Source organism: Hyaena hyaena, unplaced genomic scaffold (assembly GCF_003009895.1).
Source record: "Hyaena hyaena isolate Hyena2069 unplaced genomic scaffold, ASM300989v1 scaffold_601, whole genome shotgun sequence".
NCBI lineage: Eukaryota > Metazoa > Chordata > Mammalia > Carnivora > Hyaenidae > Hyaena > Hyaena hyaena.
The window spans coordinates 1,108,403-1,122,822 of record NW_024081232.1 but is presented as its reverse complement, the minus strand read 5'-3'; the positions used below and the strand labels follow the sequence as shown (position 1 = coordinate 1,122,822).

The window sequence follows — 14,420 nt, the reverse complement described above, 5'->3', positions numbered from 1 at the left end:
CCTACACTGTTGGTGGGAATGCAAACTGGTGCAGCCCCTCTGGAAAACAGTGTGGAGCTTCCTCAGGAAACTAACAATAGAACTCCCCTAGGACCCAGCAACAGCACTGCTAGAAATTTACCCAAGGGATACAGAAATGCTGAGGCATAAGAGCACATGTACCCTAATGTTCACAGCAGCACTCTCCACAATAGCTAAAACATGGAAAAAGCCTAAGTGTCCATCCACAGATGAATGGATCAAGAAGATGTGGTTTATCTATACCATGGAATACTACATGGCAATGAGAAAAAATGAAATCTGGCCATGTGTAGCAACATGGATGGACCTTGAGGGTGTTATGCTGAGCGAAATAAGTCAGGCAGAGAAGGACAAATACCATATGTTTGCACGTATAGGAGGATTAGGAGGAACTTGACGGAGGAACAAGGGGGAGAAGAAGGGAGGAAATGGTGGGGGAAAGGGAGAGAGGCAAACCATGAGAGACTCTTGAATGCTGACAAAAACTGAGGACTGATGGAAGGGGGGGGAGGGGGGATGGGCATGGAGGAGGGCACTTGTGGGGATGAGCACTGGGTGTTATGTGGAAACTAATTTGACAATAAACTATTTGTAAAAAAACAACAACAACAACAAAAAAAAACCAACTCTTTGGTTTTATTTAAGTAGCTTATTTCCCTGATTTTTTTTTCTAGTCACATTGTTCTGATGCTTGCAGACGACATGGCGTGCACCCCAGCACTGCCACTGGGAGTCAAATCACTTCTGCAAACACTGTCTGCCACCAGAGAATGAAAAAGCAACTTTTAAGTCAGTCCGGTTACTCATCTAACCATTCCCCCTTTTGTTTTTATTTTGAAAGAAGTTGAGAACTATAAGGGGCAAGCAGGGGTCATGTGCCATGAGCTCTAGGGCTAAGGAGTTCAGATATCACCAGGGCCCAAAAACGGAGGGACAGTTCTGTGAGGTGGCAGAACACAAGCTGGTTGAGTCCCCCAGAATATGAACTCTCCAAGGGCAGAGATTTTTGTGTATTTGGTTCTCTGAGCGCTGGTGCACAGGCCCACACATGTTTACCTTCCTAGCCTATGGCAGATGCTTTATAAATGTCAAAAGAATGAATGGCCCTGTCCTCTACTTTCTCCTTAGCGCTGTTGTAAAAGGGTACTTATATGGGTGATAAAAATAACCATTTCTGCTTTTCAAAGGCCATGTGACTTTGAGACAGTTATTTGACCTTATTGACCTTAGTGATCTTGGACAAGTTACTTAATAACTACCTCTGAAGCCTTAGCTTCCATATCTGTAAGATGGTGAAGACAGCCATACTTACCTTAAGGGTTCGTATGATAATCCCACAAGATAATAGATGAGGAAGGTTTGGCACACCCTGGTGTATCCTAAGCACACCTACATTTACCAGGTGAAAGGACTCACCAATCTGCAAGCATGGATACTCATCGGTACGTTTTACAGAGACATCCAATGGGAACCAATAAATGATGTCCAGTTGATGAGGAGAGCCTGGTTGCTAGAAAGAGAAGGGCATGTATGGCTTCCTGTATGAACTGGATCCCACTTTTCTACATCTTTGGGAAGTGGCTTCAAGTGGCCTCCCGCCCCTACAATATATTGTCACATGAGGCTGCTCTAGTGTACCTACCCATTCTTGTTTTTTTTTAATTAAAAAAATTTTTTAACATTTATGTATTTTTGAGAGACAGAGTGCAAGTGGTGGAGAGACAGAGAGAGAGAGAGGGAGAGAGAGAGAGTAAGCACAAGTGCAGTAAGAAAGGGCAGAGACAGGGAGACACAGAATCCAAAGCAGGCTCCAGGCTCTGAGCTGTCGGCACAGAGCCCGACATGGTTTTTGAACCCACGAACTGTGAGATCGTGACCTGAGCTTAAGTCAGATGCTTAACTGACTGAGCCACGCAGGCGCCCTGTATCTACCCATTCTATTGCTTCCTCAAAGTAGCCAGTTTCTTACTGGAATGAAGAGTTAGGCATATGGGGCCAGATTTCCTCAAGCAAAAAGAGCACCAACTGCTCATTTTTGGTTAAATTAACCTTTTTAGACCTTAAGATGCAACTTATATCCTCAAAAGGAGTTATTTGCTAAAACTAATCACAGAGACTTCCATTCACTCAACTGACTCGTGTTGGGTACCGAAGACATAATCAGAGATGGAAAGGACAGGGTCTTTGCCTTCAGTCTCCTGACCGTCTCTTGGACACAAGTCAGTCAAAAGGGACAGAGGGTCACAAGATGCCTATGGGAGAAAATACTCCCTGGCTGCCTGTCAGTAGCATCTGATCCGCAGGGCTTTATTCAGACATCCACCTCTGACTTTCTGCTGTACTCGGACCAGTCCTTGCACTCCTCCGACCCTATCAGGTAGACCAGGGGCAAGGAGCCAAGAGAGAAAGAATATCAGGGCCTCCTATACCCACTCTATCCAGAGCAGACCCACTTCTTTTTTTTTTTTTTTTAATTTTTTTTTAATGTTTTATTTATTTCTAGGAGAGAGAGAGAGACAGCGTGAGCAGGGGAGGGTCAGAGAGAGAGGGACTCACAGACTGAAACAGGCTCCAGGCTCTGAGCTGGCAGTCAGCACAGAGCCCGACGCGGGGCTCGAACCCACAAACCGCGAGATCATGACCTAAGCGAAAGTCGGACGCTTAACCGACTAAGCCACCCAGGCGCCCCAAGAGCAGACCCACTTCTATCTGCTGTATATATGGGCTCTTGTATAACACAGGATTGTGTGGCAAACAAGAACTTTGACAACCTCTTGTCTTGATACAGTCATGCTGCTTTTCAATCTAAATCAAACTGTCACACGCTTTTCAGGAAAATCTAGCATTGCCCCTTATTGCCGGGAAACCAAGGCACAGAGAGACCAAACACTGGGCTGCAACTGCAGTCATTTCTATCAGCCTAAGGTGGCAGTGACCCACAGGGTATGTGGGTCACTATATGCATGGGATGAGGGAGGGGACAGAGCATGAGAGGGAATAGGGGAATAAATTATACCTTGGGGGAGTAAACAGCCAAGGAATCCATGAGTGACTGATTCCCAAGATAACGGTCCATAGGTTCGCCCGTACAGGCCTAGAGCTGCCATTTTCCATCCAACTCTTCTGGAGGTCTGGCTTTCCTATCCTTCCCACCCAGGGGGCCTGAGTTACTTCCAGGAGTCATTCATTGGCAAGAAATCTTCTAGTAGCCTCTAAACTCTTAAGCACATGGACTCCTCAGGAAGAACAATAGCCCTACATTCATAATTAAAACCACAGAATGGAAGCAGCAGACATATAAATGGCCACGGGGGGAAGGTGACGGACACATCACTTAAAACCTGGTAGAATCCAACACTGGGTAAAAGTCATCTGACTAGCAGGCAACCCTTAGTTTGGTGCTACAGTAGCCTCCTGACTGCTTTTGCCAACTCCAGCCTTTCTCTTTCCTCTCTAGACAGCTCTGTGCTGCTGGATAAGCCACATTGGACTCTGTCGGTTAAATCCCTCTGTAGCTCTCCAAAGCTTTTAGAGCAGAGTTCATATTCCTAGCTTAGCACATGGCCCACCAGGACGTGGCTTCTGCATCTGCTTTAGTCTCATCTTCTCTCCTCACTCAGACTTCTTTCTGCCATACTGCAGACTTCTAAAGGAACTCACCCTGCAGACAACGGACGGCTTTTCCCCCTCAGTTTGGAATTTCCATCCCCTTCTTCTTAATCTGGCTGATCGCTGCTGGCTCTTTACAATGATATTAATGACTGATATTTTCCTGGACATACCACGTGCTGGCCCTGCACTTAGGATGAATATATGCACCATTTCATTGAAGCTTCATGATAATCCCATGAGATAAACATTATTATTATCCTGATTTCACATGTGAAGCTTAAAGACTGAAAACAGCTGCCCAGTCATGGAGCAGGTACCTGTCAGAGCTAGGATCTGAATGCAGGTCTCCAGGGCCTCACTCCACGGCTTCATATGCAGCAGCCTCTCCTCCAGGCTTTCGTCACCTCCTGAGTCAGACCCTACCTGTGCCCCCACTGGGCCCTCTGTCCACTCCTCCCCTGCCCCACCTCATGGATTCATTTTTTGCCCATAGTCTCTTCAAGAGGAGGGATCATGCCTCCTCACATTGACATTGTGTCTGGTGCATAGTATGTATTCGGTATTGATTGACTCAATAAATAGAGGAAAACCTTCCTTTCCTTGGCAGTGCTTAAGAAACCGATTCTGTATTGATCCCAATACCTCAAGTGCCTGGTGAATGAAAAGTATAATTAACAAATGGGCAAATTCGGATTTTAAGGGTCCTGGGAAGTCCATGGCGGCCACCTGTTTCATTCTCAGCCAGAGCCAGCACCGGGCCTTCACAGAGGGGCTCGGGCATCAGGCAGTTAGTCTCCACCCTGCCTCTATTGCTCGACTCTGGGCTCATCAGTATTCTGAAAGCTGGGGAAAATTAATGTCACGCTGCACCAGAGACAGCCTCAAAATATATTACTATGTGGACAGTAGACCCTTAAGTCATGCCATTTCCATATAAGAAGCCAAATCCATTCTCTCTGGATGAACTATAAATTGCAATGAAAAAAATCTTGTTATCATTGCCTTCCAAACTAAGTTATGGTGAGTATTTTCAATCTCATTTTCTACTGTAAATTATTTGTGATAATAATGGGCCAAGCATTTAAATTCTACCTAATAATCTTATTTCTGGTCGTACTTAACACATTACCGAGTTTACAACTCTCTGTCACCCATCATTTCTTGAGTATTAATTAGCGGAGTAATGACTCAAAGTGATCACTGTCATGGAACTAAATTAATATCTCATCCATAATGTGAAGGACATCTCAAAGGTATCGTGAATATCAGAGAGTTGATTCTGTTAGAATTATTAGCTAGTGAACATTAATAAAGCTTCCAGTGTCACAGGGAAAGTTCCTAGTTGGCGAAAGTCCACCGTGTTGAATCAGATGCTTCCAGAGGACAGGTATGGAATGGTAATGCCCCCAAGAGGTTCACATTTTATGAAGTAGACTTCAAACATATTGTTGTAGTTTTTTTCTTAGATGCTTATCTTTGCCATGATTTCCTTCTTCTGCCTTTGCCATAATTTGACCAACTCTTAGCAGTCATGGGGTGTTTTTATTACTCTCCTCTCCTATGGGTCCACTGATCTAATACTAGATGTGAAAGCACCACCTGGGGTGCCCGGGCTAGGAGTGAGTGGGGAGTTCAGATGACTCACTTTGGCTCCTTGCCCTGTGAAGCAGACAGCTTGCAGGCTCTCGGTGCTCCATGTTTTCCAGATTCACTAGTCTTATTCCACTGGCTTCCAAGGTATGCAGATGTTTTCTTTCCAAAAGAGGAGGTAAGGACAAGAAATCAGGACAAGTCAGTAAAGGTGACTCAGCGGGTCCCATGGGGATGAAGCAGCTGTGTAGGAAGTCCTGCTATAGGAACATTTTCTTCTGAATGTTACATGGTGTCCCCAAAGGCCCCCGATGCGAGCCAGTTTCAGAACACCCTAGACACTTGGCAGCTGTTGAGTCAGCTCTATTCCTCAAGCATTTCCGGACCACCTACTGTATGCCAGATACCATGCTAAGAATAGAAGAGTTTAGAGAGTGCGTGAGAGCTCTAGAGAGAGGTAAAGCCACTGTTCTCTCCTTGGATCATTTGTAGCCTTGTAGATAGTTCAAACCAAACCAACAGATCAGGGTCAGTCCAGATCACACCTATTGGAAGTATTCTTCCATGCTTGCTAATGCTACGAGGTTTCCTCCAGTTGTACAGCTTAGCTTTAAAAGATTCAGAAATGGGAAATTATAAACTCCTGTTACCATTAATCTTAGCGTGCATGATTGTAAATGAGCACAAGGCCTCTGCTGCTCGCGCTGACTGTGCAGAGTGTCCGCCAAGCACAGGGCGCCTCTATCAATAGGTGCTGGGAGAATGCAGCCAGGACAAAGTTGTTCCAACCCATGTTCCAATAGGAGCCTGGGGTGCCCTTGGTACAGACACCCATTGATGGAGCAGAAGTTTTTCCAAAATACAGAGCCTCACTCTTAGGAGTACAGCTTTGGTCCAAACCTGAGCCCTGAAACCTTTTCAGTTTTTCTGTGCATGAGTTCTGTCATCTGTACAATGGGGGCGCTGTGAGACTTAAACAATGTGAATGCTGTGTACTCTGGTTTGGGCTGAAAGGGTCAAATCTAGCAGCTCACATGGCCCATGAGTGAGGCTATGTGCTTCAAGCCAGGTACCAGACGCCACCTGCGTGCCGGATGCTCACCCAGCAAATGGAGCAGCAATACTTACCTTATGTTACATACTTGCCTGATGAAGAAATGAAAGACATAATGTAACGAAGCACCAACACCTAGCCAGTACTTAACTTAACCACCCGTCTTCAACCTGGCTGCATATTAGAATCTCCTAGGCACTTTTTAACATTACTATGTTTTTAAATTTTTTATTTTGAAAAAGCTTTGAACGTACCAAAAAAGTTGCAAACGTAGCATACCCTTCCCCCAGCTTGCCCTAATGTTAACATTTTGCATAATTATCAATACTAAGAAATTAACACCTGTACAAAATTCTTACCTGAATCTTATTCAAATTTCACCAGTTTTCCTGCTGCTGCCCTTCATCTCCTCCAAGATCTCTTTGAGTTTACTTATCCTGTCTCCTCACTCTCCCCTTATCTGTGACAGTTCACCAGCCTTTTGTTATCTTTCATGACTTTACAGAGACCTGGGCAGTAGTGTGGGAGACCCCTCACTTTAGATCTGTGTGATGTTTTTCATGGTTGAATTGACCTTATGCATTCTCAGGGAGGGTAAGAGCAGTGAGCCCTTCCCAGCATCCCCGGTCAACAGGCACATGATGTCCAAGGTCTTATTTTTTTTTTCTTTTCTATCTTCATGAAGGAATCAGATATCTTATAACTGGCAATGTTCACGTTGATCACTTGGCTGAGGTGGCATCTGCTGGGTTTCCTCACTGTGAAGTTATTATCTTTCCCTTTGTCATTAATAAATATCTTGGGGGAGATATTTCATGCAAATAACCTATTTCTCTTCATCTTTTTTCCCCACTAATGTTTCATTCACCCGAGCACCTTGCCTGCAACAATTACAGGCCTGTTCTAATGGTGATTTCTCTATTTCCTCATTCTCTCTAGACTTATTAATTGGAATTCTTCTGTAAGGAAATGGTGTTTCTTCTTCTTCATCCGTTTATAGATTCCGTTATTTATTGAAATCATCATGGACTCATGGATATTTATTTTATTTTATTTTATGGGTTTTATAATTCAATACTGCCATTATTTATTTTGATACTCAAACCAAAGGCACTTTTTAAGATACCCTCCATGCCTGGGACCCTCTCCAAATCAATTAAAACCAGAATCTGTGAAGGTGGAACCCAGGCAATGATATTTCTTTAAAGCTCCCGTCACTAAATGTTAGTTATTTTACTCTCCTCCCCTCTGCTTCCTCTGTAAAGAAACAAACATCCTTCTACACATGATTTTTCGGATTTATGCCTGAGCTGGTCCTTGGAGCACTGTTGACAAGCTGCCTCCACGTGGGGAACCGGCTCTGTGATTTTCTTGGCACCGCGCCCCCTCCCACTGCTCCCACACCTTCACCCCTGGAACAGGAAGTTGGGTGCCAGAATCCTCCCTTTTACAATGAGAGCCTCCTGGTGTGGAAATTCTGCTGATATTATTGATGTTTTCATTTGGGTCAGGTGGAGGAAGAAAAAGCTACGACAGCCTTTAGAAAGTCAGGTTTGAGAAAAGACCTAAGACCTTCCACTGCAAAGGGCTTCCTGAAGGGAACAGCGGATTGCCACTGATGGCAGCCTTTCAACCCGGAGGGCTGTTCCTAGTACAGTCGCTTTGGCTCTGCCTTCTCAAGGCCCACAAAGCACTCTCCTGCCATTTGCACAGAGTTGTTGTTTTGTTGTTGTTTTTTTTTAATTTTTTTTTAATGTTTTATTTATTTCTAGGAGAGAGAGAGAGAGAGACAGCGTGAGCAGGGGAGGGTCAGAGAGAGGGAGTCACAGACTCTGAAACAGGCTCCAGGCTCTGAGCTGGCAGTCAGCACAGAGCCCGACGCGGGGCTCGAACCCACGAACCGTGAGATCATGACCCAAGCGAAAGTCGGATGCTTAACCGACTAAGCCACCCGGGCGCCCCTACACAGAGTTTTAAAGTGTGGAAACAACCCCCAATTATGTAGACACTTTTGAAATCACAATAACTAAATCTGTAAACTTAATTCCCTCTCTCGGTGATCAATATGGAGCCAGATAAGTTTTCATTCAAAGCGATGGTCTTCCCGAATAAGGAAATTGATCCCCACATAGCATCCTTTAGCTGGATCCAATTTCTCTGTATTCTTAGATGCCAACTCAATTTCATGATATTTTTGGAAACCTAATTGTTTCTTTAATCAGATTGATGCCAGTAATATGTTCAAAGTGTAGATAAATGAGATTTAAAACCTGATTTATATCAGAATAAAAGCTTAACCCAGAGTATACCATGGCAGAGTGAATTTGGCATGGTTCCGCATATTATGCCATATGAATCTGAGGACATTTGTCTGAAATTTTTCTGTTTTTTGTTGTTTACTCTTTTCTTCATGGTAGTCAGTTCCAACTTTAATTCTTCCTAGAATGTGTTTTCTGGACTGAAAACACTTTCCTACTAAATTTTAAGGGGTTTCTGTAGAAAGTTTATACGTGAAATCTATATTAACTAAACAGGATTGAACTTAATGTGTCACTGTAGACCGCAGAGATACTTCGAGACAAGCATGATAGAGATGCGGAGTATTAATTCAGCATAGCATCCAACCCAGGACCAGGAACGTTTAAATGCTGCATGACAAAAATAAATCTCTCTTCCTGGAAGAACTTTAACCTCAGAGGAGAGGCAGCTCAAAAGGTTTATTGTTGTCAGAGCCACAATCTTGACACCCCTCTTGATAAAAGACTTCGATCCCTGACCTCAGTAAAGTTGCTACTCTAGAAGCTATTTGTGTATTGATCTCTTCTGAAGAAAACAAATAGGTGTCTAGCAGGATGAACATCTCTGGGAAACAAAGTTACTGTACTTAGAGTAGAGCCCAAATTACTGGAATGGGGACCCAAAGGCTCCAGGCATGGAACTGTGGTTTGCCTGGGCCTTTCAAGAGAAGCACTAAGCTCTGCCACAAAGCCAGTTGGTGAGTGTAACTCAAGATAGAAAGATTTACCCTGCTGGGATGTCTTAACTAAATCTATCATCTAGCCATCAAGACTGAACAGGTGGAGTGGACTAGACTAGAATGGAAATGGACTAGACTAGCCTGAGGTCAGGGCTCTTTGGGGGTTCGATGTGTAGTAACCTACAACAGGGCACCCAGCCACCCCCACATGTTCATCCTTTGCCTGTTGCCATGAGGAAATGAGCCAGTGTTTCTCATTTGAGGCAAAATAGGGATAGAGACATGGAAAAAATGTTGGGGTTGTCAGGCTACAATGCAAGGACTGAGGATTTGGAATTTCTGAATTTAGAGACTCTGGATTTGAGTCCATCATCTACCTAGAGAAACAAGGAAAGTGGTGGCATCGTGCTTGCCATTTTTCAAACTAGGATCATCAACTTTCCATGCTGGAGGAGAAGTTGTCTTTAGAGGTTTGCTGGTTAGCCACTAACTCCCCATAAATGTCTTTCAGGACCAGAAATTCAAAAATTATTTATTGAGCACCTACTAGGAACAAGACAAAGGCCTGCCCTCATGAACAGACAGTAAGTAAGTCTACACAACAGCAATTCCGGAGAGTGATCAATGCTTACAGTCAATCTGACTGAGACGTAGCAAAGGGGCAGGTGTCAGGTAAAGCCCTTCCTAAGAGGCTACAGTTAAGTCGATCCCCACTGGTGAGAAGGAGTGAACTGGTAGGAGCATGCGACCACCAGCTGACTACCCTCAAGTGCCAAGGCCTCAAGGTGGAGTTGGCAGAGTTGGTGCCCAGAAAGACCAGTATGGCTGGAGCAGTGGGCAAGGCTGGGTTAGGAGAAGACTCTGAAGAAGAACCAACTCACACAAAACGTTATAAGCCATGCTTTCAGTATAATTAGAAGCCTCTGGAGGATTTAGCGGGGGTGGCATGGGGAAGGTGATGTGATGTGTTTTTGTTTTGTAAATAGCTGCTTATGCTAAATAGATTTTACAGGGCAAGAGTAGAAGTGGGAACTTTAGTAATAAGTAATTTTTAAATCCCTAAAACCTGGGGGCACCTGGGTGGCTCATTCGGTTAAGCCTCCAACTTCAGCTCAGGTCATGATTTCACGGTTCATGGGTTTGAGCCCTGTGTCAGGCTCTGTCCTGACAGCTCAGAGCCTGGAGCCTGCTTCAGATTCTGTGTCTCCTCCTCTCTCTGCTCCTCCTCTGCTTGTGTTTTCCCTTTCACAAAAATAAACAAACATTAAAATAATTTTTAATAACCCATACCTGAAGGTCCTATGGTATGTATATACTTTTACTCTCTCTGTTTGATAATGATGGTCAGTGCATTTGTTTCACAATCTCAAAACCTTTCCACTTGCTTATTGTGTACACCTGAGAAAAACTATCTGTTGAAATGTATTTAACTTGGAAATATGAGTTGTGCTTATCAGCTTAGTCAGTCAAAGGAATGTTTTCCCCTCTGTTCAGCTATCTCATTTTCCTCTTGCAGGGATCCCAACCACCCTTCGGTACCTTATCACTATTATGAACCTTTTGGACCTGATGAATGTACAATGTACCTCTCCCACGAGCGAGGACGGAAGGGTAGTCATCACCGCTTTATCACAGAGAAACGCGTCTTTAAGAACTGGGCACGGACATTCAATATTCACTTCTTTCAACCAGACTGGAAACCAGAATCACTTGCTATAAATCATCCTGAGAATAAACCTGTGTTCTGAGGAATGAGTGTGCCAGACTGAAATCCCAAGTCCCTACTGTATCAGACACCAGGGCACTGGACTTCCTGAGCCACCAGACACAAAAAAGGGAGAAAACTGGGAGCAAGAAACCCCTCCAGAAGCAACATGTACAGATGCCTCTGAGGCATGACTGTGAAGCAGTGCAGTTGGTTTGTAAGGAGAAATTACAGAATTAATATGTCCTAATGAGTGTCGTCTACTTCAAAAGGGGCTACCTTAGGAGCTAACCACTCATTTCAGTGATGCTGCCATGATTAAAAATCATTCTGGATCTCTTTAAGTATTGCCTTCAAAACTGAAACACAAGCAACTCAACGTTAGTTGTGTTCCTTTATAGAAACACCACATCGAAAGACCTTTTTCTATCAAGTTGTATCCTCACCTGATCTCTAATCTTTGTCATCTGTTGGGCTTTGTATGTGTGATTTGTAAAAAGTAGCCTGAAAGTATGGACATGATTTCTGAAGAGCACATCTCCACTGACTTTCATCAAACAAATGCCCAATATTTATTTACTGAGAGTTTTTTAGTGTACTCTATCTAGGCCAGTATTTTTATGGATTATGATTATGTGGTAATTTATCCTTCTTAACTCTTTAATCCTGAACGATGGTTGGAAAATACCTAGAATACGGTTGGTAAGTGACTGTGTTCACGATGCTCATTGTTGGCATGCCATTGACTTGGAAATGTTGCGTTGCATTTTTTGAACCCTTAGGCTTCAAGAATAGCTATGACGTTTTCTAACGTAAGGAAATGCTCCAAATGACAAAATTGAAAGCCAAAAACTGTGTTATTACAACAAAACAATACTAACAAAAGAAACTTAAGGATGGTTGTCTTTAGTAATAGTTGCTGTAGGTTACCTGACGTAAACCCTCGTTTCCTCGTCTGAGAATGATGTCCCTGTACTAGACGACCGCATACGTTTTCCTTCCAAATGTAAAATGCGGTGAGCCTCTCGTTCACACATTTAAGGACTGTGCACTTGGAATGACTGGGGCTTCTGCAGTAGCAAAAGCCTGATTTTAGGGAGTCTTTTCATTCCCCTGCTATCTATCTCCCTCTGTGGTTAAAAACATAACTTCCTGCCTGGTCCCCATTGGCTACAATCTACCCCCTGCTTTTCTGGTGTTTCTTGCACTACACACAGGAAGGAAGGAAGGGAGGGAGGGAGGGAGGGAGGAAGGAAAAGAAAAAACACAAAAGAAAACTAAGAAAGACAGAACTGTGGTGTTCCCTGGCTTCAGGAGCAAGGAACTGCCTTTCTCTGAATCTATGAGAAGATAATACAAGGAGATTCCCTAGCATAAGACTCATTTATCCTGTGAACTCCAGATTCCCATATTGCAAGTCTTACTTACATTATATTCACAGCCGTTCCCTGGTCTGGAGGGGTATGAAGGACTTATTTTATTCAGGGCCAAGATATCAGTTAGTATGAAAGACCTTCATTTAAGCTGGTGATATTCTTCAAAAATGGTCCTTTTAAAACTCTACCAGTGTTTTCTTTACACATGACTTAGAAGGCATTAGTTTTTCCGATGCCAGATTTGAAGGCACCAGCAAGTATTATGTGTGGAGACTGACAGTGTTTTATAGAACATGACCTGACCTGTGATTAAAGAAGGTTTCTCACGTTGCCACTTCCTTTCCCTTTCCTTAATTACTGCTAAAGATTCCATTCCCTTGCACTAACTAGTACTGTTAATTATATGGAGTGTTGTGCTTGAGATGCAGACACAGTCCAGATATTTATACGTCAGAAACAAAGTATTATTGTGGTCTAGCTTGAATTGTTAAAAGCCAATATAATCGAAATGTATGTGTTCTTTAAATTTTCTCATTGTTTTTAAAGAGACCGTAGAATTGTATTTCAGCACAATCTCTTCTGCAGCATGGACTCTGAACACACAATACTTTGTGAATGTATGGAAAAGAGCATGAATTTCATGACTGGATTTATAGGCCATCTTTACCATCACTCGAAGACATTATGTTGTCCAGATGTAAGTAGGCTCCTTTAACAAGTTTTATCTTTATGGAAACTTGGAAAGGCAGAGTTGGAACATGCGAAGATGTAGCTGTATTACCTACTCTAATAATATCTCAAATGCCTGTGTTATCTTTAGGTTTTGGGATTTGTTTTCTTTTTTTTTTTTTTAAAGACCATATGATAACTCCCATCTTTTTTGTAACTTCTTCCTCCCAAATACTCAAAAGAGTGAAAAGCAACCAAATTCTGAAATTCCTGGCTTCACTGGGAAATAGCTTAAATCTAAATGTAGGTAAGATACGTATGTGAATTTATATTTTTAAAAATATGGTATAAAAAAGTGCAAGAATTATCACTTGGGCAGTGGTTTTTATTATAGCATTTAAAGAAAATGCCTAGAATTCTGATAGATTGTGCTGATGGTCCTGGCCGTGGGCAATTGAATTCTTATCTTGCCACTGTCGTTTTGTGACTATCGGTCTCAACACCATTCAATAACATTAAACATCAGCTCTGATATAAAAGATGCCTGCAGAACCATGTTTACAGACCTCAGTGATTTCAATATCCATTTGTGTTGGAAGCCTTAGCCAGACTCGTTATGTTACACACCTTTTCCTTCTTTCCCAACTGTGTCATCAGCTACCTCCTAGCTTTTAAGACCACGGTAATACAAAGCCACAGCTGGCCGACCCATGGCGTCTGTTATTTCAGCGCAAGAACATTTGGCAGAGGCCATTACAATAGACAGCCATTATGGGCAAAGATACAGGAATTCACAAACAAAATCAATCACTTCAAATGGCCCATAAAAAAAGGAATCTTACATTTAATATTCTACAGTAAATATTCACCCAAGAAAGCGTACATTAAAAGAACATTAGGAGGTAAATATTCAGTGTGCTGCATGGGGACTTTGCTGTGTGATTTCCATTATGGTTAATGGGTGTTTGGTAACTAAGTCCCTGTGCTTCACTAACCCTGGTATGTGCTAACCTAAGGGCTAGACATAAAACCAGAGCGATTCGGGAACTTCCAAGGTCCCGAGACTTCAGCGTGAGAGCTTTTCTTCAAAAAATAAATGAAAGCAAAACACAAAAGGCTGCACCTGAAGGAGAAATTTATGTGCGGTCTCTTGGAATCCTTAAATTACTGCCCGGTATGCGTGTGTGTATCAGATTCCAAACACCTCTCAGGACAGATTACCTTTGTTTCCTGAAATGTTCTCCATTCCTCGTCTATTTTAACTACATTAAAACTGAAGGATCTAACCTTATTCTGAAATAAGAACTCACCTCAAATTATTTTGAGTTAAAATTATTGATTCGGAAGCTACCTGAATGGTAGGTAAAAGTGAAGGGAACACATTGGAATTCTGTCAGGATTAATACAGTGTGATTT

At 42.9% G+C, this 14,420-nt stretch overlaps 1 protein-coding gene across 1 annotated transcript in view; it reads left to right on the top strand.

Annotated features, from left to right (window-relative positions):
- The window catches only part of ST6GALNAC5 (ST6 N-acetylgalactosaminide alpha-2,6-sialyltransferase 5), a 32,924-nt gene extending 19,365 nt beyond the window's left edge, over nt 1–13,559 (top strand). Inside the window, exon 4 of the mRNA XM_039257033.1 lies at nt 10,771–13,559. Coding sequence (XP_039112964.1) covers nt 10,771–11,002 — 232 coding nt within the window. The 3' untranslated portion in view covers nt 11,003–13,559. The remainder of the gene's footprint in view (nt 1–10,770) is intronic.
- The last annotated feature ends 861 nt before the right edge of the window (nt 13,560–14,420 follow it).